At 44.3% G+C, this 24559-nt stretch overlaps 1 protein-coding gene across 5 annotated transcripts in view; it reads left to right on the top strand.

Moving 5' to 3' along the window:
* Window positions 1-24559, top strand: part of CACNA1A (calcium voltage-gated channel subunit alpha1 A) — a gene marked incomplete at both ends in the record, with an annotated part of 240306 nt that overhangs the window by 30409 nt on the left and 185338 nt on the right. For 4 of the 5 annotated variants that reach the window (XM_081230532.1, XM_081230530.1, XM_081230534.1 and 1 more), the window contains 2 exons: window positions 12658-12763; window positions 15143-15282. In XM_081230532.1, coding sequence (XP_081086658.1) covers window positions 12658-12763; window positions 15143-15282 — 246 coding nt within the window. The remainder of the gene's footprint in view (window positions 1-12657; window positions 12764-15142; window positions 15283-24559) is intronic. The other variant, XM_081230531.1, reaches the window with a different exon arrangement.

Raw genomic sequence — 24559 nt, 5'->3', positions numbered from 1 at the left:
GAGAGAAATGAAATAGGTAGGGATTCATTCGCTCACTTGACAAACATTTATTGGGATCCTGCTATGTGCTCAGCACTGAGATGGGTGCTGAGGGTGTATGGTGAGCAAATTCTACGACAAGTGTTTTTAGAAGAGATGAGGAGGAGAGAAGACCCAGGAGAAGGTCATGTGAATATGGGGGTAGAGATTGGAGGGATGTTGCCACAAGCCAAGAAACACCTAGAGCCACCAGAAGCTGGAAGAAGCAAGAAAGGATCCTCCCCTAGAACCCTTTGGAGGGAGCTTGGTCTTGCCGATACCTTAACTGTGGGTTCCTGGCCTGTATAACTGTTAGGGAATAAATTTCTTTTATGAGTTTTTATGGGTGGGCTTTAAGCCACCCAGTTTGTGGTAATTCATTACAGCAGCTGTAGGAAATGAATACAGATGTGCCTATGAAGTTTGAGATGTCTCTGAGAAGGTGCAAAAGGACGCATCCATAGCCAGAACCTCACTCTGGAGCAGGGAGGAAATGGGATGAAGAAATATCCCAACTCCCCCCCTTTTCCTCCAGTCATCTTGCTGGTGCTTCTCATTGGCCAAACCTGCCCAGAAGGCAGGAGATGAGGAAGGCTGGGTAATGCCATTTACCAGGGTCAGTCCTGCTTTTCCTAAGACACAGAGCAGAGCAGTGAGTAGATATTTGGGAGGCAAGTGCAGCAAGAGATGACAAAACATCAAAATGCACGAGACTCCCTAGAAGGTAGATGTAGAGAATGGAAGACTGCCTAGGATTGAGCCCCAAGGAAGACCAACATTTAGAGATTTAGTAGAAAAGGGGGAGTGAGAAGGGGAAACAAATAGTGACAAGAAGGATAGTAGGAAAGCACAAAAGGAGGGCATGACCAATTAATCTGAGCAAGAAAAGTGGTCCTGGGATTTGGCAGCCTGGAGGTCTTTGGCAATCCTCACTGTAAGAGTTTTGGTTACGTGATGGGGCTAGAAGCCAGCCTGGAGAGAGTAGAAGAAGAATTTGAGGTGGGGAAGTGGAGGCAACATGTGTAGTCAACTCCTTCTTTACGAAGGGGAGTAATGGAATGGCTTGGTGGCTGGAGGGAGATTTGAAGTCAAGGGTGGGGTTTCTAATGATGGGAGGATATTTATTTCTCTAAATTGGGTTATTCCCAGCAGTGTACCAATAGGTGCTGGTATCTTTTCCACCTAGGATGCTCTAATTCTTGAATAGCCATTCGAGGTTTAGGATCATGAATTCAATGTCATCCTCCCAGACCGTTGATCTCGTTCAGGAATGTTACTCTGTACAGACCCCAGGAAAGCAACTGGTTGGGTTTATCCAAGGATAGGCTTTTTCCAGGATGGAAAGAGAGGCAAGGGAGTGATATATAACCAACCTACATAAGGTTGACAAGGAAGGAGATGAAGGCAGGAGAGAGTGCTGAGAAATGGTGGGGTCAGCAGGTTGCGGGGCTTCATAGGATGGATGGTGGTTTGCATTTAAAAGGTTAGTTAGCTGGGAGGAGAAGAGCGGTACTTAAAGAGAAAGATGATGGGAAGGGGCATTCTGGAGGTAGCTGGTGTCACTTCTGGGTGTGTGTGGCTTGGAGTTGACATTGGTCATTGATGAGGAGGTAAGGATGTCCTCCAATGATCAGGTATGGAAGGGGCCAGCATGGACGGTGGTCTCGCCACATAGAAATTGAAGATCATAGTTACAGGCTCTACCAAAGTCTTACTCCCAGCTTTTGTTTTCCTGTGGACCTCAGCATCTTGGCTGCTGAGGCTTGGACCTTGGACTTCCTGCTGAGCCCAGTGGCACTGGGAGAGACCTGTGTGGCCTTGCGTGGTTTGGGAGAGGGAATTTCTTGGCCTTCCTGCCTTTCTTGGGGACCTTCTCCTTGGCTGCACCTGATTTTGAGGGGGCCTTACTCACCCCATCTGGGTTCTTACATACCTGTTTCACCTCACCTGGATTGGGAGGGTCCTTCTTTGTCTCTCTTGCTTTCTTGGGGCTCTTCTCCTTGGCTTCACTGTTTACTTAGGGCTATCATGGCAGATGTCTCCCTGGGCTGGATTTTCCTACTGTTTGGGGAAACTAATCTGAAGCTGCCAGTGGCCCCCTTGGCCTTGGAGTTGATGGTCTTCAGGGAAATTTCAAGTTTGAATTTAAGCCAAGGGGTAGATGAAAGATGTCGAGAAGATGCTGAGGAAATGGAGGATTTCTCTGACCACTGCACAGGGGTGACAGTACGAGACAGGAGAATGACTTCCCCTTAGTAGAGTGAATATGCCAGGGAACATGGTTGTAAATTGGACCAGGAGACAGAGATCTCACATCACTCAGATGTCTCCAGGGAACTTCACTGTCCTGAAAAAAGAGAGAGAGAGAAACAAAGAGAAGTATTCAGTCCTTATTTAGAGCCTCAGACCCCAAGAGTTTAAAATTAACCAATACCTCCTGCTCAAAACTTGTTTTGGCACTTCTTCCCTTTCTCTTTTTCATTAAGGGAACTTCATTTTGCTGTGTGTGTGCATGCATGTGTGTGTATGTATGTGTGTTTTCCATGAGTCATGTTAATTCTTCCACATTAAACTTTTTGTTACAGAGCAATTTTTACATTTAAATCAGGGATTTAATTTCAGAATGAACACACATACTCACGTCACTTTCTAAAACACTGTAAAATATAGCTCTGAGAATCTCTGGGTTGATTTGGCAGTATCTGTGAGAATGTCAAGCATGCACCCTGCACCCCCTCTAACCCAGCAATTCCATGTCTTGGAATTTATCCCACAGAAAAAGTCCTCACAGATACACAAGGATGTATGGTCAAATTATTCATCACAGCTTTGCTTGTAATAGAGACAAACTGGAGGCATTTAGGAGAGCAGTAAATAAATGATGATGCATCCATTCACAATAATACTGCACAGCCTTTTAAAAGAGGGAAGTCCAATATACTGATATGGAAAATGTGTCCAGTGTGGTGAGGGGCACAGCAAATCACAGACCGTTATGTATCACGATCCCAATTTTGTAAAGGGAAAACACGATTTGGAATGCTTGTTTTCATGCATTTGATAGTATTTGTTGAGCACCTATTATGTGTTAGTACTGTCCTAGCTGCTGGGCATACAATCAAGAACAAGTCAGACAAATCCTTAGCCCGCCACCTCCCTCCAATTAGGGTGGACATTCCAGTGAGGGAGCCCAACATAAATAAGATAAATAAATGACCTAATTTGTTTAATGTGAAAAGTTGCTAAAAACGAACAAACAAGCAAAAAACAAACAGGGCAGAGAGGTGGAGGTGTTGACAGGGTTGGGATTTTAGATCTGGTAGCCAGGGAAGGCCTCAGTGGGAAGACAATGTTTTTTGTTTGTTTCTTTTTTGCGGTACGCGGGCCTCTCACTGTTGTGGCCTCTCCCGTTGCGGAGCACAGGCTCCGGACGCGCAGGCTCAGTGGCCATGGCTCACGGGCCCAGCCGCTCCACGGCATGTGGGATCTTCCCAGACCGGGGCACGAACCCGTATCCCCTGCATCGGCAGGCGGACTCTCAACCACTGCGCCACCAGGGAAGCCCAGACAATGTTTTTTTTTAATTGAACTATACTTGATTTACAATATTGTGTTAGTTTCAGGTGTACAGTAAAGTGATTCAGATACATATATGTATACCCTTTTTCAGATTCTTTTCCACTATAGTTATTACAAGACATTGAATATAGTTCCCTGTGCTGTACAGTAAATTCTGTGGTTAATCTATTTTTATATAGTAGCGTGTATTTGTTAATCCCATAGTCCTAATTTATCCCTTCCCCCACCCCCCTTTCCCCTTTGGTAACCATAAGTTTGTTTTCTATGTGAGTCTGTTTCTGTTTCGTAAATAAGTTCATTTGTATTGTTTTTTAGATTCCGCATATAAGTGATAACATATTAATATTTGTCTAACTTATTTCATTTAGTATGATAATCTCTAGGTCCATCCATGTAGCTGCAAATGGCAAAATTTCATTATTTTTTATAGCTGTGTAGTATTCCATTGTATGTATATACCACATCTTTATTCATCTGTTGGTGGACACTTAGGTTGCTTCCATGCCTTGGCTATTGTAAATAGTGCTGCCATGAACATTGGGGTGCATATATCTTTTCAAATTAGAGTTTTCATCTTTTCTGCATATATGCCCAGGAGTGGGATTGCTGGATCATATGGTAGCTCTATTTTTAGTTTCTTAAGGAAACTCCATACTGTTTTCCATAGTGGCTGCACCCATTACATTCCCACCAACAGTGTAGGAGGTGTTTTAGTACAACCTGAAGGAGGTGAGAGAGTAAGCCCTGCTCCTAACTAGGGGGAAGGTAGGAGAGAGAGCAGCCAGTGCAAAGAATGTGTGTCGGGGAAAATCTGAGAGAGAAACACCAAACTGTTAGCATTGATTATCTCTGGGAAGCGGGGTGGTATAAGGACTTTTCACTTTTTAAATGATATATTATAAATTTTAAAAACTAAAAAAATACAATAAGCACATATTCCTATTATAATTAAAACCATTTATTTTTTGAAAAGGGATCTTGAGGGCTGTCTGAGGAAAAAGTTAACTGCAAAAGTCAGTGAATAAAAGCATATGAGGCGAACTCTGAGAATCAAGGGGGAAAAAGGAGAAGGATAAACAACAGGGATTTTTAAAAAATTGAGGTGAGATTCGCATATCATAATTACCCATTTTAAAGTGAACAGTTCAGCAAATCAACTATACTTCAATAAAAAATAAAGTGAACAGTTCAGTGGCATTTAGTACACTCACAGTGTTGTGCACCCACCACCTCCATCTAGTTCTAAAATATCTTCATCACCCCAAAAGGAAACCCTGTACCCATTATGCATTTCCTGCTTCCTCCAGGCTCCTGGCAAACACAAGTCAGCATTCTGTCTCTATGGAGTCATCTATTCTAGATAAACAAAATGTCGAAACAGCCCAAAAGGGGGTGAATGGTTAAACAAATTGTGGTATATCCGTACAATGGAATATTATTCAGCCTTAAGAATGAGTGAAGTATGGATTCATGCCACAATGTGGATGAACCGCAAGAACATTATGCTAAGTGAAAGAAGCCAGACACAAAAGGTCACGTATTGTAGGATCCCATTTGTATGAAATATCTGATGGATATTTTTGCAACATTTATTTCAAGCCTGATATTCAGAGAGTGGACCACACACATTCACTGTGTTTTGTTCCTGGAAACACTTCAGATTTGAGAGACAACCTCATCAGCCATGATGAGGGTAGGTGTTTATGCTCCCCAATGACGGGAGGGGAATGAGACTTACATGGGTAAAAAAGAAATAGGAAAAGTTAATAATACTGGTAGCAGCAATTGAAATAAAAATAATGAACATTGATTGCATGATTACAGTGAGATGAACCCTGTATTATGCTTTCGTAAGCATATAAAGCTTCCCAAACTCACAGTAACCAGAGTAAACCATAACAAAACACTCACATTTACTGAGTACATACTATATGCCATGCTCTGTTCTGCGTGTATTACTGTGTGTATCCACTCATTCCATTCTCACGCAGCCCTATGAGGTAGGTGCTACTTTTCACATTATATATATGAGGAAGCTGAGGCTTGGTAAGGAAACTCCTTTGCCCAAGTCCAAAACCATGTCTGACCCCCAAACCCTTTCACTACTTTACTGTATAATTTCTCATGCAGACATTTCCAATTTTCTGAGCAGAAGCATGATTTAGCTGCCCTGGATAGACTTCTCTTTTCAGAACCAAAATGTTGAAAATCTTGGATAATATTAAAAAAACAAACAGCACATCAAATCTATTTAGTGTTGGGATTTTAATTTTCTCTATTTGATTTTCCTGCTGATGTAATGAATCTTTTTGCATGTGTATGCCTCTACTGTGTATGTTAAATGTAGGCCTTTGCAGTTGTCTCGGAGAGTGTTAATACTTGACACTGGGTTTACTTGTCCTGCCCCAGCTTGCCATGTCTGGGAGGATGTGTAATTAAACTTGTGCCTCTTGCCGCTGGCCGTGGTGCTGAAAACATCCCGGGCCGCTCCAGAGTTGCCCTTGTTAGAGCGTCATCACGCATCAGTCTCAAGCTGATCTGCTGGAGGAGAGCTGTTTTCTAGCTTGATTTTGGTTAGTACTGTGTGTTGGAGAGTTCGAAGCCAATGTCTGAGAACTCGAGGGAGACCATTTGTATTGTTCGAAGTTGAAATATTCGTTACTATGACCCATTCAGGATGGGCTTATGCAGGTGTGGACCAGCATGCAGTGGTTGATAATTACTGCATTAAATTGTGGCAGTGGTTGGAACTCAGGTGAGGGCTGATCCAGTTGGCCTCATCCATGGTTAACACCCCAGGCGTACCCCAACTCCAATTTTTAAATAAAGGCAAAAACATCCACCTTCTAACAAGTAAGGGTAAGCTGTTGAGTGGTCTGTGGTGGGGACCACCAGCATGGATCTTGGAGCGAGCCCTACTTGCATGTATGACCTTGAGAAATTTGTTTATCCTCTCTGACCCTTAATTTCCTTATCTGGAAAATGGGGCTTGCAATAGAACCTACCTTGTAGAATTGTTGCAAGGAATTAACTGAAACAATGAGTGCTTAGCTTGGTGTCTGCCCAACGAAGCACTCAGTAAATGGCAGCTGTAATTATGTTGTTGTGCCTGCTATGGCCCCATAACAGTTGATCTTATTGCCCAGTTAAATTGTGGCATGTTTAGCAGAGCAAGGAATATGTCCTACACCCAAACATTCAGGGCCCTGGTACCCCCTACTCTTCTCCTGGTAATTGTGACGAGCATGGAACTAACATGAAAATAAGACCTACTTGGCTTCTCCCCATAAGCTCAACCGCTTGGTTGACTCATTGAAGTATGTGTTTCCTCAGAACACACCCATCAGGCAGCCCCCATGGTAGTGTCAAGACCTTGATGAGTTAACAAACCTGATCTGATTTTTCACACCAACCACAGGAGGCTTGAAATGAGATGGGAATGGCGGGGGGTACCACAAAGAGAAGGATGAATTATTTGGACATTCTGCAGGGTCTTGCTAAGGGGCTGGAACCATCAGCCATGCCAACTTTACAAATTGATTTTCCTTGATGTTCTGGATCCCAAGAGCAGCTCCTGTTCACAGATGCAGCCTTTCTTCCCTGCAAAGAAATCACTTGGTCGTTTCCAGTGTCACACACAGCCCCCCTCTGGGGCCTCTGTGGGTCCTGATCAATCTAATTGTGGGGGAAGCTTTGTGTATCTGCACTTGCCTGCAGGGCTGTTTGCTAGCCTGACTTCCATGAGCCATTTCAGGAGACAGCTTTTCCTCCCACCAGGGATGCTTCTCTCCTTTCATCCACCACCCCCCTTCCTTGGCCTCTTTGGCTGGCTGATTATTCTGGATACCACTGACACAGGTGCTTTCTCCCTGAACCAATCAGGGAGCGGGAAGACTCAGCTCAGCTAGCAGAGGCATTGCTCACCGCAGCTGTGAGTTAGAACCCAGGCTTTCTAAATTGGGAGGATCAGGCACGATTCAGGGTTGGGCTGAGAAAGCCTCACCTCCCCCTGCCTGGACTACCTTTGACTTCTGCTTGGGGGAGAGAAACTCCTGTGCCAAGAACTCAGTACCCTACCTTTGCGTCTGGGCACCAGCCACATCACTGCATATTTCAAGGAGCCGGTTGTATCTTTAGTGTGCCCACGGAGACTTGGCACATGATAAGGTGAGGGGAGAGATGTGGAAAGCAAGACCCACTCACCCCTCCTTCCTTCCACAGGTGTTTACTGAGCACCTACTCTGTAACAGATCTCCTCTTAGGTGCTGAGAACAAAGCAGACAAAAATCCCTGCTTGCACAGAGCTTATAGTCTAATAGGTGAGAGAAACAGTGAACCAGATAAAGGAGAAAAACATAGCAGACGTTTGGGGACAAAGGTCAAGGAAAAAAAAAAAGTAGGGAAAAGGGGTAAAAGCCTCACTGAGGAAATGACCTTTGAGAAAAGACCTAGAGGAAGTGAGGGAGGGAAACATGTGGGCCTCTGGGGGTGTGGGGGGAAGAGCATTCTAGGGGAGAGAATTGCAGGTGCAAAGGCCCTGGCAGTAGAATGTGCCTCATGTGTTTGAGAAAGATGGAGAAGGCCAGTGGGGCTGCACCTGAGTGAACGAGGGGGAGAATGGAGGAGATGAGGGCAGGGAGGTGATGGGGGCCAGTCGTGCAGGACCTTGCTGGCTGATGGGAGGACTTTGACTTTTCTTCGGAGTGAGATGGTAACCATGGGAGGGCTGTGAATATTTCCATGTGCAGTAAGCCAGAATTTTCTTTGCTGCTTATTTGTCTCATTCCAACATTCTCTTGTTCCATCAAGATCTTGGGTTTCTTTTCAGCCCCCTTCAGTGGAGGCAGAAGACTGGTCCAGGCCTCCTGAATTCTCCTCCTGGGGTCAGAACATGGAGGAGAAGACTTGGAGGAAAAAGGCGAGCCCCCACTTCTTTCTGGATGACTCAAAGCCACAATTACCTGGGGTCCTCCTCCCCCTGAAATTGATCTAAGGCAGCACTTCCCAAACTTCAGTGTGCACACAGGGCCCCTGGAGATCTTGCTCAAATGCATGTTCTGACTCAGCAGGTCACCGTGGGGCCTGACATTCTGCTTTTCTAATGGGTGTTGCCTATACTGTTGGTTCGTGGACCACATGTTGAGTAGCAAGGGTGTAAGGTCAGTGTTGCAGGCACCCATTTGGTGTGTGTCTGTGGACACTGGTGGGGTGCATGGGTGTGTGCAGAGAGAGGGGGATGACATTTGATAGCCAGTGTGCCCATGTCTGACAAAACATAAGAAAAAGAAATAAGGTGGGAGTGGGCAGCTGCTTTCTGTCGGCCCCCATGCTGACTAAGGCTTCATTGTCGTACCCAAGAGCTCTGGGTCTGAAATCCAGGTGACAGCGGCCAACTGAATGCCTGATAATGCAGCCCATAAAAGTGCCGCTTGCTCCTGGCCTTCTGGGACTCTTCCTGGAACCTCAGCTTGAATCTGATGCAGAGGAAGTCACGTCCCAGCTGTTTAGGGGCAGGAGGCCAGGGGGCCCTGAAAAGTGAGGCGGCAGCTTCACGCAGAAGCTAACAGGGAGCTAGTTGGCAGGGAAGGGAAGTGAAATCATCGGATTCAAATCATGGCTTCAGAAGGCTCCGCGAGGGGAGGCCAGGGAAGGGCTTGGCATTGCTTCTTTGTGTACAAATATTGTCTCCTATTTTCTGGGCTGCAGGGTGAGACAGAATGGAGTATTTGTGCAACACAGCCCAGCTTTGTTCTCTGTGCTTCTAATGACTGTCAGCTCGGAGGCAGGAAGCCAATCAGAGATGATCGTCAGCAGGAATGGTTTTTGTTGACTCCCCAAATTGCCCTGAGTCTTGGATTTGCTTTTCAAAGTGTGCGTGGAGCGTGGCTCAGCTGCTTTCAGCTGGAGGCAAAGGCTGAAGCTGGTGACAAAGAAGACCTGATTTTCCCGGCTTACTTAGACTCTTACTCCCAGGTTTTCTATTTCAGACTTTGTTTTCACACCTGGAAAGTGGGTATACACTCCAACTCCTCCTCCGGCCTGTAAGATCCCTTAGCTTTTACAGAGCTTCCAAGATGCCAAATGTAACTCTAGGGCCAAACAGGAGACTGAGGCTAGTTAAGTTTGCAAGAGAGAAAGCTGGGAGGAGGGCAGTTAGTTTAACATGGCCAAGTTCAAGACATGCTATTTGATCTTTCTGCAAAACAGTGGATTTCTGTGTTCCCAGGGGATCCTTGGCAATATCTGCACGTGACTTTTGGTTGTCATAAGTTTTGGTTGTCATAACTGGAGAGGAGGATGCTACTGGCATCTAGTGGATGGAGGCCAGGGATGCTGCTCAGCACCCTACTATATACAGGACAGCCCTCCCCCCCACACACACAGAGAATGATCACCCACAAATGTGAGTAGTGCAGAAGTTGGGAACTCCTGCTCCAGAGTAACCAATACCCTATGGCTTTCTCCCTCTAGCATCCATTTCTCCACACCTAAACCTCCTTCTCAGAAATTGCCAGCTTTGTTATGTTAGTTTCCTTTCCATTTAAGGTAATTATTGATATGTATGTTCTTACTGCCATTTTGTTCATTGTTTTGGATTTGTTTTTGTAGGTCATTTTTCTTCTCTCCCTCTTTCGTTCTCTTCTAATATAAAATTAAAAATTAAATTAAAAAAAGAAAAGGAAAGAAATTGCCAGCTTTGTTTACTAAGGCTATAGGCCTGAGGGTGCTTCTGCAGATCTGGCAGGGAGACAGGGATATTCTGGTTTACCGACTGATCAGCAGATCAGGCCCTAATATGAAGTGAGCAGGACAGACCCTCCCCAAGGGCAGACCCTCCAGTGGGACTATCTGGTAGCCTCGTCAACCCGGAGGAGAGTTCCCAGGATGCAGAGAGGAGTTTGTGCCTAGAGAGAGAGGGAATGTACATCTGGAAATAGCCATATGGACTGACCATCCCTTCCCTCTCTCAGATCTTGAAAGGTCTGCTTCTCAGAGACTTGCCCTCACCACCATATTATTTTTTATTGAGGTGAAATTCACAGAACAGTACTAACCATTTTTAAGTGACTAATTCAGTAGCATTCAGTACATTCAGAAGGTTGTTCAGCTATCACCTTTATCTAGTTCCAAAACATTAAGCATCTACTTACCGTTTTCCCCTCCCCCAGCCCTGGACAACCACCAATCTGCTTTCTGATTGTACATTTTCCCGTTATAGACATTTCATATCAATGGAATTCATACAATATGTGGTCTTTTGTGTATGGCTTCTTTGACTTAGCATAATGTTTTCAAGGTTCATCCACATCGTAGCATGTGTTAGTACTTCATTTTTATGGCTGAATAATATTCCATTCTATGGATATACCACATTTTGTTTAACTATTCATTCATTGATGAACATCTGGGCTCTTTCCACCTTTTGGCTATTGTGAATATTGATGCTGTGAACATGTATCCGAGTACCGGTTTTCCAATTCTTTGGGTATATAACTAGGAGTGGAATTGCTGGATCATATGGTAATTCTGTGTTTTAACTTTTTGAGGAGCCATCAAACTATTTTCCTCAGTGGCAGCACTGTTTTTACATTCCCACCAGCAATGTACAGTGGTTCCAATTTCTCACATTCTCACCAACACTTACTGTTTTTTGTTTTTTTCATTCTAGTCATCCTAGTGGATGTGAAGTGGCATCTCATTGTGGGTTTTTTTTTTTTTTTTTTTTGCGGTACACGGGCCTCTCACTGTTGTGGCCTCTCCCGTTGCAGAGCACAGGCTCCGGACGCGCAGGCTCAGTGGCCATGGCTCACAGGCCTACCCACTCCACGGCATGTGGGATCCTCCCGGACCGGGACATGAACCCTTGTCCCCTGCATTGGCAGGCGGACTCTCAACCACTGCGCCACCAGGGAAGCCCTCATTGTGGTTTTGATTTGCATTTTCCTAATCCTCTTTGGAGAAATGTCTCTTCAAGCCCTTTGCCTATTATTTAATTGGGTTATTGTTTTGTTGTTGAGTTGTAAGTGTTCTTTGTATATTGTGTTACCAGACCCTTACCAGATATCTAATTTGCAAGTACTTTCTCTCATTCTGTTGGTTGGTTTTTTGCTTTTGTTTTTGTTTTTTCACTTTACTGACAATGCCCTTTGGCTCACAGAATTGTAAATTTTGGCCAAATCCAATTTATCTATTTTTTTCTTTTGTTGCTCTTGCTTTTGATATCAGATCTGATTACTGTATTTTTTTTAGCTTTAGAATATAATTTTCTTAACATCTTTATTGGAGTATAAGTGCTTTACAATGGTATGTTAGTTTCTGCTGTGTAACAAAAGTGAATCAGGTATACCTATACATATATCCCCATATCTCCTCCCTCTTGCATCTCTCTCCCACCCTCCCTATCCCACCCCTCTAGGTGGTCACAAAGCACTGAGCTGATCTCCCTGTGCTATGTGGCTGCTTCCCACTAGCTATCTCTTTTACATTTGGTATGATTATTGTATTTTAAATTGCAACCACCAGTCTCCTTTCCTGCTTTTTCTCTCTATAACATTCACCATCTTTTAATATACTGTATAATGTGGTATCTCACTTACTCACTTCTCCTCCACAAGGGTAGCTGTGTCCCTAGTGCCCAGAACAGGGCCTGACACACAGTAGGTGCTGAACTAATATTTGTCCAGTGAAGGTTGGAGGTGAAATAGAGGAAGAATATCCACATTTTCCTTACAAAGTCATCTGCCAGGTTTCCAGGGCAGTGAAACTACTCTGTATCAGGCTATAATGGTGGATCCATGTCATTAAACGTTTGCTCAGGCTCATGGAGTGTACAACACCAAGAATGAACCGTCATGTGAGATATGGACTTTGGGTGATCATGATGTGCCCATGTAGGTTCATCGATTTTAACAAATGTGCCACTCTGGAGGGGTATGTTGATAACAGGGGAGGCTGTGCCTATGTGGGGGACAGGGGCACATGGGACATCTCTGTACCTTCCACTCAACTGTGCTTTGAACCTACACAAAGCTGGAAAGATTTTCCTTAATTCTGTGATACTCCCTTTGAATATATGATTTTAGCCACCATCATAGCAAACTGCATTGTCCTCGCCCTGGAGCAACACCTACCTGATGATGACAAGACCCCGATGTCTGAACGACTGGTGAGTGAAATCTCTCTAGGGGAGGTCTCTTCTTTGCTTTGGTGGCAAACTGGTGTGGCCATGGGAGCCGAGGGCACAGTGGGCTCTCCGTCTTGGCACCAAGAACCGGACCGTGGGCCCCCTACCTGGGGAACCTAAATTTCATGAACACAATAATCTGGGGAGAGAGATGCCCTCACTGCCCATCCTCCACTCTCACCCCCCAGCAGACCTCATGTCAATCTGGAGGGGGGTAGGTGAGAGTGGTCACCTCGTCCATGAAAAGTCACATTCAAAACAAAATTCTTAGGAATTCCCTAGCCATCCAGTGGTTAGGATTCGGCACTTTCACTGCCAGGGCTCGGGTTCAATCCCTGGTCGGGGAACTAAGATCTTGAACACCCCAAGGCACATCCAAAAAAATTAAAATAAATAAATAAATAAATAAATAAATAAATAAAAATTTAAAAATTCTTGTGAAAAATGTTGACCATGCACAAATACACAGAGAACAGTACTGTGAACCCCTCATGAGTCCATCATTCAGATTCAACAACTGTCAAGATTTTGCCTCATTTCATATTTTTTGTCCCTTTTTATTTCCTTGGTTTATCTTTCTTGGCCAAAGTATTTTAAGGCAAATCCCAGACAAAATTTCAGTTCACTGCCATATACTTAAGTCTGCATTGCTAAAAATATGGGCACTTTCTGGGAATTCCCTGGAGGTCCAGTGGTTAGGACTCGGTGCTTTCACTGCTGTGACCTGTGTTCAATTCCTGGTTGGGGAACTAAGATCCTGCAAGCCGTGCGGCACGGCCAAAAAATAAATATGGGCACTTTCTTACATCACCCCAGTGAGATGTTTACACCCAGCACAACAGTGGTTCCTGGGAATCATCGAAGACCCAGCCACTAATCAAATATCTGTGATTGTTTCAGAAATGGCATTTTACAGGTCATTTGAACCAAGACCCAAACATGGTCTAGATTTTATGTTGCTTAAGACTTTTAATCTAAAGCAGTTATTTTCCCTCCTGCCATTGACTCTGCAGAAACCAGTCCAGTTGCTCTAAGGATTGTCCCACATTCTGACTTTTGCCTGGTTTCTTGCTTGGGATGTCATTTAGCTCGTTCTTCTATCCCCAGTGTTTCCTATATATGAATATGAGCTCTGGAGGGACATTCAAAATCCAGTTGATGATTTGGTGAAACTCTGCAGAGCTGTAAACTAGTACTAAGATCTTTCTTGATGCCCCTAGCCATCCCCCAGCCCCCTGCTTCCCCTCCTGGCATTCTGACACTGCCAAGAAGGAGACCTCTCTCCTTTCCATCACCATTTCAAAGTCAGCTGTCATAACTCAAGTGTAGGGAGAGAGAGATGTTAGAATCCACTCATTCCTACTCCACGAAGTATTAATGATCTCAAGGCTTTTAAATTTTAATAGTTACATATTATAATGTATATCCTAAAAATAGATAACTAGCCCAGAAAAACTATGATTTCAGGACTTTTTTGGTTTTGCTTACAATCAAGCTAAGTAAAAAGAGTCCGTTGAAAGAACAGTAAACAAATAGTACTGGTGGCAAGCTGGCATGGAAAGACTCATGAACGCAGAATGCAAATGATTGAAGCTTGAGAAACATTGCCATAACACATGGGGAAACATCCATGTAGGGGCTCTGATGGAGCGGAGCTTATAGCTTAATTCCAAGTACTATAGACTATCAGCTGGAAGCCAGATCTGGCAGGAGGTCTGGCAGGGGGCTGGGAGTTGGGACACTGGCCATTTACCAGCCAGTGCAGAAGCACTGATTCCAATATTTTAGCAACCTGAACAGCTATACTGGTGCATACCAGCTTAGAACCATCGCAAATATCAGATTTGGGGTTGAGGTCAGTGCACAGGGGCCAAGCACAAGGGCCTGAATGTTATAGGTAACAAGAAAACATTCTAAACAAGTGCTTTCTTGTAGAACTTTCTGCAGTGATAGAAATGTCCTACGTCTGCACTGTCCAATATGGTAGCCACTGGATACGTGGCTAGTGTGACTGCAGAACTGAATATTTCATTTTATTTCATTTAAATTCGTTTAAATTTAAGTAGCCACATGTGGCTGCCCTACTAAACAGCTCACATCCAAACAAACAATTCTGTTTGGCCAAGTAGTGTGTAAAGTTGGCCAAAAGGAAAGAAGGAGGTGTCTTCTCCATGTTTCTGTTTCTCTTGCAAAAGCCTTTGGACAGGGTAACTCCAGGCAGGATGCAGTGGAGGGCAGTGAGTACTGGAAGGTCAGGAGAGGTGAGGGGAAGTGGGTGAACTTATCTGAGTGGGCTGGTTCCCTGTTCATGCCACCCTCTGCCAAGCTAGAGACACTGACCTTACCTTTTCTCCCTTCCAGGATGACACAGAACCATACTTCATTGGAATTTTTTGTTTTGAGGCTGGAATTAAAATCATTGCCCTTGGGTTTGCCTTCCATAAAGGCTCTTACTTGAGGAATGGTTGGAATGTGATGGACTTCGTGGTGGTGCTAACAGGGTAAGTGGCCTGTGCTGTGTTTCTTAGAATTATATTGAATTACGAGGACTTTGGAAACCTAAGGGTTGTTGTGGTCCAGGCTGGGTTCGGGAAGGCTGAGCCCCCGTGTTCTTCTTCAATGTGTATGTGCCTTCTTCCCAGCAACAGCCTCATCTCAGCTGCATATCAGAGCGGATGCTTTCTGTTACAATTAGAATAATAGCTTATTAGAATTGACTGCTTCCAAAGTGCTTTATGTGCATTCTCTCATTTAATCCTCACAACCGTCCAATGAATTAGGAAATATTAATATTCCCATGTGACCGTTGAGGAATCTGAAGCACAGAGGGACCTTATTTGAGATCACCCAGCTAGTAAGTGATGAAGCTGGGATTTGAACCTGAGATTATGTGATTCCAGAACTCAAGTTTTTAACTGTTGTGCATGCGTGGTTCTTTTGCTTTGCTTGGGGATATCTTGCCTTTATTTTAAGTTGGTAAATGTTTTCTGAGGACTTCTGGGTGCAAGAGATTGTGATGGGATTATGGACAAAACCAGTCTAAGTAAGGTGCAGTTACTGCAGTTTTGAGGAGTTTTCAGATCTGATACAATGAACCATAATTGAAAGGGGAATGTGTATGCACTTTCCACCAAGGACCCTGTATAAGGTAACACTAGCTGCTATAACAACAATAACAAAAATTCCAAAACTAAGTAATGATTTAAACACAACAGCAGTCTATTTCTCACTCATTGAAAGACCAAAACAGCTGTTCCTTGTTGGCAGGCTTCTTTCCTCCACACAGTGTTTGAGGGACCCAGACCCTTGCTACATTGTGGTTCCTTATTGTTGACCCACAGGTCAGGTCTGCTTGTCTGCATCAAACCGTGGAAGAGAAATGAGCATGGATGGTGGTATTTGGGAGGTTGTACGGGCCTGGCTGAGACCCTACATGTAACCTCTTTCACTCATATGCCTTTGGCCAAAATTCAGTCACATGCCCACACATCGCTGCAGGGAAGCTGGGAAACATCAGACTGTGCTTAGAAGGAAATGGAAATGGATTTGGTGGATAGCCAGCCAATCTTTGTCACAGACCCCAAAGCCCTTTATCAGGTCCCAGTCTAGACATTACCATTTTGTGATGATTTCTGGCTCCTTTGCTTACCCACTCCTCTCTCCCAAGCTAAGTCTGTTTCTTCTCTTCCAAGACCCCTGTTTATTGGGAGACCTTCCTCATAGTTCTCCTGCATGGGGTCACAGTTCTCCTGTATGCGGTCATAGTTCTGTTCTACGGGATCCTATTTCTCCTCTAGGGTTTGTTGCTGCTCCAGGTCCTGTCTCTCTTGGCAGATGTCACGGGTCTTAGTACCCAAGCTGTGTTGGCTGTGCTCTCACAATTAACGTTTTGAACATATCTGTTGTTTCAAAACAATGTTGCTTCTCACAGAAGCATCATATTGGGCTGTATCATATTGGGCTGTTTCATTAGAGGCATTCAGATCTGAGTGGTCTGTTGCGAGCACTGTGGGCTAGCTCTAGCAGGCTTGGGTGTTCACTGAGGGAGTTCTGTTTGCTGTGCCCACACTTCTTTGGCTTGGGACCTTGGAAGGTTCCTGGGACATATTATGGCATTGGGCACTTATCACTTTCTAGGAAACTCATCTGTGCAAGAGCCCAGTGGTTGACTTTGTTGTTGTTGTTTAAAAAATGTATAACAAAAATAATCAGGGCTTCCCTGGTGGCGCAGTGGTTGAGAGTCCGCCTGCCGATGCAGGGGACACGGATTCGTGCCCTGGTCCGGGAAGATCCCACATGCCGCGGAGCGGCTGAGCCCGTGAGCCATGGCCGCTGAGCCTGCGCGTCCGGAGCCTGTGTTCCCCAACAGGAGAGGCCACAACAGTGAGAGGCCCGCATACTGCAAAAAAAAAAAAAAGTAATAATAATCAGACATTCAAAAATAAGTAGAGAATAATATAACAAATGCCTGCGTATGCAAATATTCATTCAATGAGTATTTACTGGGCAACTACTATGTGCCAGGCTCTGGGACATAGCAGTGAACAAAACAGACAAAAGCCCCTCCTCTTGTGGAACTGACATTCTAGTGGTGAAGAAAGACAAAATGCATGAATGAATGAAATATCTAGTGTGTTAGATGTTGATGAGGGCTACAGAGAAAAAAATAAAACAGAGAAGGGATGGGATGTATTATGGGCAGGAGGGCTAGAAGCCAGGGAAGACTTGCATTGGGAAGGTGATATTTGAATGAAAACCTAGAGGAGGTGAGTGAAAAAGCCATGAGGATGGCTGAAGGAGGAGAGTGCCAGGCAGAGAGAACAGCAAGTGCAAAGGCCCTGAGGCTGAACTGTGTCTGGTGTGTTTGATGAACAGTGAGGAGGCCAGCATGCCTGGAGCAAAGTGGGTGAGGGAAAGAGTGGAGGAGGTGAGGACAGGGAGGTGAGGTGGCAAACTGCCATCAAAATGAAACCTTCATATATAGCACAGGGAACTCTACTCTATACTCTGTAATGACCTATATGGGAAAAGAATCTAAAAAAGAGTGGATATATGTACATGTATAACTGACTCACTTTGCTGTACACCTGAAACTAACACAACATTGTAAATCAGCTATACTCCAATAACAATTTTTTAAAAAATGAAACCTTTGTAATACAGTGTAAGTCCCTGCATTCCCTTCCCTGGCCCCATTCCTTTCTCTCTCCATCCAGAAACACTTTCCTGAATTTTGTGTTTATCATTTCCATTTGTGTATTTACACTTTTAAAAGTAAGAATATAAGACATATACGGTACCTATTTTACATTTTGACTACATAAGTATATAAGAAGTATATATGTGTTGTTATGCATGCCTTAAGTTTCTCTATAAATGTTTTCTTCTACAAACTGCCTTTAACATTCCACATGAGGTCAATCTGATTGACAAGAATAATTCCCATTCATCCATTTTTACTGCTGCATGGTATTCTGTGGTATGAATAGTCTACCATGTATTTGTCCATTTGGGTTGTTTCTAGTTTTGTGCTATTTTGAACCAAGCTGTCTCCTCAGTCTTGCATGTGGATTTCTCTAGGGCATATACCCAGGAGTGGAATTGCTGAGTTGTGTACTGTATGTATCCCCAGCTTCACTAGATATTGCCAAATTGCTCTGCAAAGTGTTTATACCAATTTATGCTTCCTGGGGCTGACTTTTGTTGCCAGGAGCTGGCTTGACCTTGCTGGTGGGAAGGAGCCTTAAAAACCCCTGTTTTTTTGTTTTTTTGGGTTTTTTAATTAATTAATTTTTGGCTGCATTGGGTCTTTGTTGCTGCGCATGGGCTTTCTCTAGTTGTGGTGAGCAGGGACAATTCATTGAGGTGCACGGGCTTCTCATTGCAGGGGCTTCTCTTGTTGCAGAGCACAGGGTTCTAGGTGTGTGGGCTTCAGTAGTTGTGGCACGTGGGCTCAGTAGTTGTGGCTCCTGGGTTCTAGAGCACAGCCTCAGTAGTTGTGGTACACTGGCTTAGTTGCTCTGCAGCATGTGGGATCCTCCCAGACCAGGGCTCGAACCCGTGTCCCTGGCATTGGCAGGCGGATTCTTAACCACTGCGCCACCAGGGAAGTCCCAAAACCCCTGGTTTTTTAAAGACACATGCACCCCAGTGTTCATTGCAGCACTATTTACAATAGCCAGGTCATGGAAGCAACCTAAATGTCCATCAACAGATGAATGGATAAAGAAGATGTGGTACATATATGTAATGGAATATTACTCAGCCATAAAAAGGAATGAAATTAGTTCATTTATAGAGCTGTGAATGGACGTAGAGACTGTCATACAGAGCGAAGTAAGTCAGAAAGAGAAAAACAAATAAGGTATATTAATGCATATATGTGGAATCTAGAAAAAATGGTACAGATGAACCAGTCTGCAAGGCAGGAATAGAGACACAGATGTAGAGAACAAACATACGGACACCAAGGGAGGAAGGAAGGGGTGGGATGAACTGGGAGATTGGGATTGACGTATGTACACTACTATGCATAAAATAGATAACTAATGAGAACCTGCTTTATAGCACAGGGAACTCCACTTCACTGTATAGTAGAAACTAACACAACATTGTAAAACAACTATACCCCAATAAAAAACAATTAAATTAAATTTTAAAGAAAACCTGGCTTTTTATAACATGGTTCTTGAAACACCTAGGAAAGCTCACATACTGTTGAGCATGTAGTAAGTCTCAATAAGTGATCAGTAAGTTGAAAGGCGACCATTTAATAGGTCAGTCAGTCTGCTACTTGGATGTTTGTATCTGCTCCTTGATTACAAGGTGGCCTTTTCTTTTCTAGTTTCCTGATATCTGCTGGGCCTCTAGAGGAGAAATTCTTCATTTGAGACAGATAGCTTCCGAGTTGGAAGTAGTGACATCCATGAACCCTCTGAAATCGCATGCCAAAATTGCGTGTTTGTATATTTTTCTGGTCTGTAGTTTTCATTAGAGTCTCAGGGGGTCAAAAGCCACAAGGAGCCACTACTGTAGATTCTATTCATTTCTTAACCTCTTCTCCTTTCCTTCTTTATTTTTCCCCACATTTCCTTCTCTTGTTTTACTCTTACTTCTCCAGTACTCAACCCTTCTTCCTTACTATCTGGTGGTTCTATCTCCTTCAAATCAGGCACATAACTCAAATGTTATTACTTCAAACTGCAAGGGGCGGTTTAGTCTCCTGTTGGGTTATAAGCTAGAAACAGGGAGAGAAGAATAAAAGCCCTGCAAACCTAGCCTTCTGCTCAATGTCAGCGGTGGGGAAATGCAGTAAACTCTTAATTTCGTGTTCTTGGGGGAGGGGACTCAAGTGTATTAATTTGACATTGAGACAAAGATGACTTGAATGTGCACTTTCTGATTAACTCATTGTGTTCTCACATTTTGAAGCAAACCGCAGCGTTAAAACACCATTCATTTTTCATGGATTACCAAGGTTTTGGCCTTCTTTTGTGTGACATTTGGTAGAAAAGATCTTACCCATGGATTTTTGTGTGCTCTGTGTAGCTCAAGGCCCCAGACAAATTCTAACTTTGTAATTGATCAACCCCTTTTAAAGCAACCTCCCCTTGTATTTGAAGTTCTGATCATTAAACTAAAAATGTGTAAGAGGAAGATTTCAGAAGCTTGGCTATATTTCTGAGATGACAGAGCTTTTACTGTAATGTTCAAATATATGTAAACATCAAAGAGGTCAGATAATACACTTGTACATGTTAAGAAAAGTGGCTGCAAACAGTACCAGGGTAGGAATGAAGATGATTGTTTTTTTTTTATTCATGGGCTTAGCACCATACCTGACATATAGTAGGTGCTCAGTAAAATAAATGCTTGCTAAACTGGAAGGTGGTAACACTTTTGATAATCAGAGTGTTCTGGGGAATTTTCTAAGCTGTTTAAGGAGATGGGGACCATTGCATTGATAGAAATAGTCAAACAGTCCAGGAGCCTATGACAGGTACCCTGACATCAGATAAGGCAGGCAAAGGGCAGATGAGCTCTGGGTCTTTACCTACCCTGACATTTTATGACTGTAAAAAACAAAGGTCCCTTTTTGGAAGGTCCTATGTACCACCTCAGGTTTTGGGCAGTTTTGTGTTGAGGACAGAAATGAGGAAAAGACCCAACTACTTGGGGACCATCAGGGAACGGATGTTAGCTTTGTTTTCATAGCATCATTGAATGTAAGGGCTCAGTGGACTCTGGCAAGTCCAACTCCTTTTTACTCACAGGGAGTTAAGACACAGAAAGGCTAAGTAATTTGCCCAAGGTCACGTTGAGATGGTGGATAATCAGGAATATTCCAGAATCAGAAGGTATGTTCATATCAGGGAGCCTTGGAGTCCCAGTTTGGGGGGCAGTAGGGGTGGTATAGATAAGTACTGCCACCCCTTGGTTTCTGCCATCAGAACTTTGCCTTCTCTTTCTTTCTCTTGTCCCCCCAAGTACCCAGCCTGTGGTCCCTTTATAGAGAAATAGGGTGCCTCAGCGAGTAATTCCAATTCCCCCTTTTTTCTTAGATGGTTGAAGAAACTGAGGACCAGAAGGGTCAAAATGACTTGGCCAAAGTCACCCACTGCTCGCACTCTCTTCCCTTTTCGATTAATTGAACAGCACTTGTAGTCATTCCTCAGCTTCTCCTCTTTCTTTTACCTCCTACACAGCTGTTCTGAGTTGCCTGCAAATAAAAACAGCATTCCAAACAACAACAACAACAATAAAACACAAGTAGCATTCTAACTCATGAGACCAATGAACGGCTCCTATAAATGCCAGCTGCGTTTTATTTTAATGTCTCTTTACATTAATCCCTCCCCTCCCCAAGCAGAGGATCAGTCACTCTTGGTACCAAAAGGATCCCCCACTGTGGCACAAATGCTTTTTACCATTCAGAGAGTTTTATCGTTGAGAGGGCATTGATCTTTTTATTGTTCAGAGCATTTGGTTGTCATGATATTTGCTGAACCATGTTCCATCAGGAACCACCTCACTTCCTAGCAGCAGGAGCTTGGTTCTCCATCTTGTAACAACAGCGACAGTGATAATAATGATGCTGGCTGCCATGATTGTTATTGTTATCATTTATTGAGCACTTACTGTGTGCCAGCACTATATTAACAATTTCATGTGCATTATCACGTTTCAGTTGCATAAGCCTTTTTTTAGAGATGAGGGTCCTGCAGTTAGTAAAGGGCAGATCAGGATCTCAACTGCTGTGCTAGAACACATCCCTAAATCTAGGATAACCCCGGGCCCAACTTAAATTCAGGCAAAGAGCTATATCCACCCCAGTATCCTTATGAACATAATACCTGTTATTAACAACAGTGGCAACATTGACAAACTAGAACTTACAAGGCAGTTATAACATGATATACAGTACATGTTTATATGCTCAGCCAATTCTTAAACCCTCTGAGTTAAGTACCATTATTATCGCCATTTCACAGATGAAGAAACTGAGGCTCAAAGAACTTTAAAAACTTGCCCAGAGTCACCCACCTCATAAATAGTAGATCCAGGATTTGAACTCAGGTAGATCTGGATCTAGAATCCATTTTCTTTAGTCCTATTTCCCTAAAGTCAAGTCTTTCAGGGAAGTCAGAGGGATCCTTCCTTTTCTCCCCCATCTTGGGCTCCATTGTAGCAGGAAAAAAAATTGGGCAGATTTCCAGAAATGGTAGATTGGCATAGACTGATGGCTAAGACCTGGGTTTCAAAGTCAGGGGACGCTCTGCCAGTGATGAACTCAAGAATGTGAGTTAATCTCTCTGAATCTTGGTTTTCTCACCTGGAAAAGGAGAGTAATGAGAGTGTCTACCTCTTAGAGATGTGGTAGAGAATAAAGAAGGCAATATATGTGGCAGATACTGTGACCTGAGCCCCTGGAGCTTTCTGAGTGCTTCAGAAATGGGAGTTGGTGAACTGAAGGGAAAGTTAAAACAGATTCTTTTGGAGGAGTGTGGTTGATGCTGCATGTGCCCCACTCCTTATTTGTACAGCTCACCTTTGGGTTTACCTGCAACTGTGGTGGGCAGTTCCTATGCAAGCTCACCTCTTTGCACCTCCAGTTCTCTCACCTTTCTGCATATGTGTTGGAGAGCCTTCTCCAGAATCTCAGGAGAAGGCGATTTGTTTAGCCCACGTGACAGACACTGAACACCCCCAGGAGCAGCCCTTAACCAATGAGCAAGGGAGTCAGTGTATAAATACCCTGGTTTTCCCATTGCTCAGTGAGAAAACTCAGAGGTGTGTTCTACAGCCTCTCAAAGGGTCCTCAACAGGATTGAATCCCAGTTGCTCACAATGAAGCCGTTCATTATACACCATTTACCAACTTTTTGCTTTCTAGTTCACCCCCTGTAGCTCCATGGATCACCTCCCAAGAATCTTTGTCTTGGATCTGCTTTCAGAGGATCCCAAATCAATGCAAGCAGCAATCATCAGAAGCCTAATGGGTTAGAGATCGCAGCACCCTGCTCAGCGCCCAGCACACTTGATTATCAAAAGTTGTCCTCCTTTCTCCCTCCGCCCCCGACTGGGGTGGGGAAAGATTGAGTGAGGGCCAGATGGCCAGGTAATATTGTTCTGTACTGAGCTTCTTGGCCATTTTCCCTGTGTGGTTGGAGAAGACTTTGCCATCTATCTCTCCACAGGTTTGGAGGCTGATCACGGTCTTGTCCTCTTGAATTGCTGTGACAAATGCCAGCCTGCCTCTAGAGAGGCATCTGGCCACTGCTTCTACAGTTTTCAGGGCTAATGACTTCTCTCTTCTCACCAAGGCAGGAGGTAGCTGCCTGGCGGGCAGAGGAAATCTCAATGAAACGGGAAGCAAGTGGGTGCCTGGGGCCAAGGCTGAGGCTGCCAACTGAAAAGTCGCTGTGCTTTGATTTATGCAGGGAGGAACTATAGGACCTGCAGATGCTGTGTTGTGACAGAGGTTGCAGAAGCTGGACAATCTCTCCTCTCTCTGAGAACCTGGGCCTGACCCAGAGACAAAAGTCCCTCACCTTTAGCGGGGTTGTGTAGTAGAAGGGTGAAGCTGAGAACTGGGGGGAGGGGGAACTGGTGGGGGGGTCATTTAGGAAAAAGAAAGAACCCACTTTCATGACTTCTCTGGTTATATTCAGCCCTTTGGTGATCTCATCCAACCTCAGGGGTTTAAGTACTCCTTCTATGTTGATGTTTCCCAAACTTACATCTCCAGCCTGGACCTCTCTCAAAGTACCCACTTTGAGGGAGGAGCTCAGCGGCATCTCACACTCAAGATGTCCAAAGCTAAACTCCTGATCATCCAATATTGCCCCTCCCTGTCTTCGCCTGTCAGTGAATAGCCGCTCTGTCCTTCCAGGAGCTCTGGTCAAAAATCTTGATGCCTCCTCCATCTCTCACACACCCCATGGCCAATCCTTCTGCAAAGTCTATAGGTTCCGTCTTTAATATGCATTCACTACTTATCCCAACTCCACTGCCACCACCCTGGGCTGAGCCGTCGTCATCTCTCGGCTGGTGTGTTAGAGCAGCCTCTGCCCAGGGCTCTCTGCTTCTGCCCTCCTTTCCCACAGCCTGTTATCATCACAAGCAGCCAGAAGGATCCTTTTAGCACCTAAATTAGATCAAATCACTTTTCTGCTCACGTCCCTCCTGTGGTTTCTGTCTTGCTCAGTGGAGAATCCAAAGTCCTCAGCATGGCCCACGAGGACCTACCTGCACAATCTGCCCACATCACCTCCCAAC

This window comes from Mesoplodon bidens, assembly GCF_964165515.1.
Source record: "Mesoplodon bidens genome assembly, chromosome: 4".
NCBI classification, from domain to species: Eukaryota; Metazoa; Chordata; class Mammalia; order Artiodactyla; family Ziphiidae; genus Mesoplodon; species Mesoplodon bidens.
Note: the sequence above shows the minus strand (reverse complement) of the source record. Positions and strands in the feature narration are given on the sequence as shown.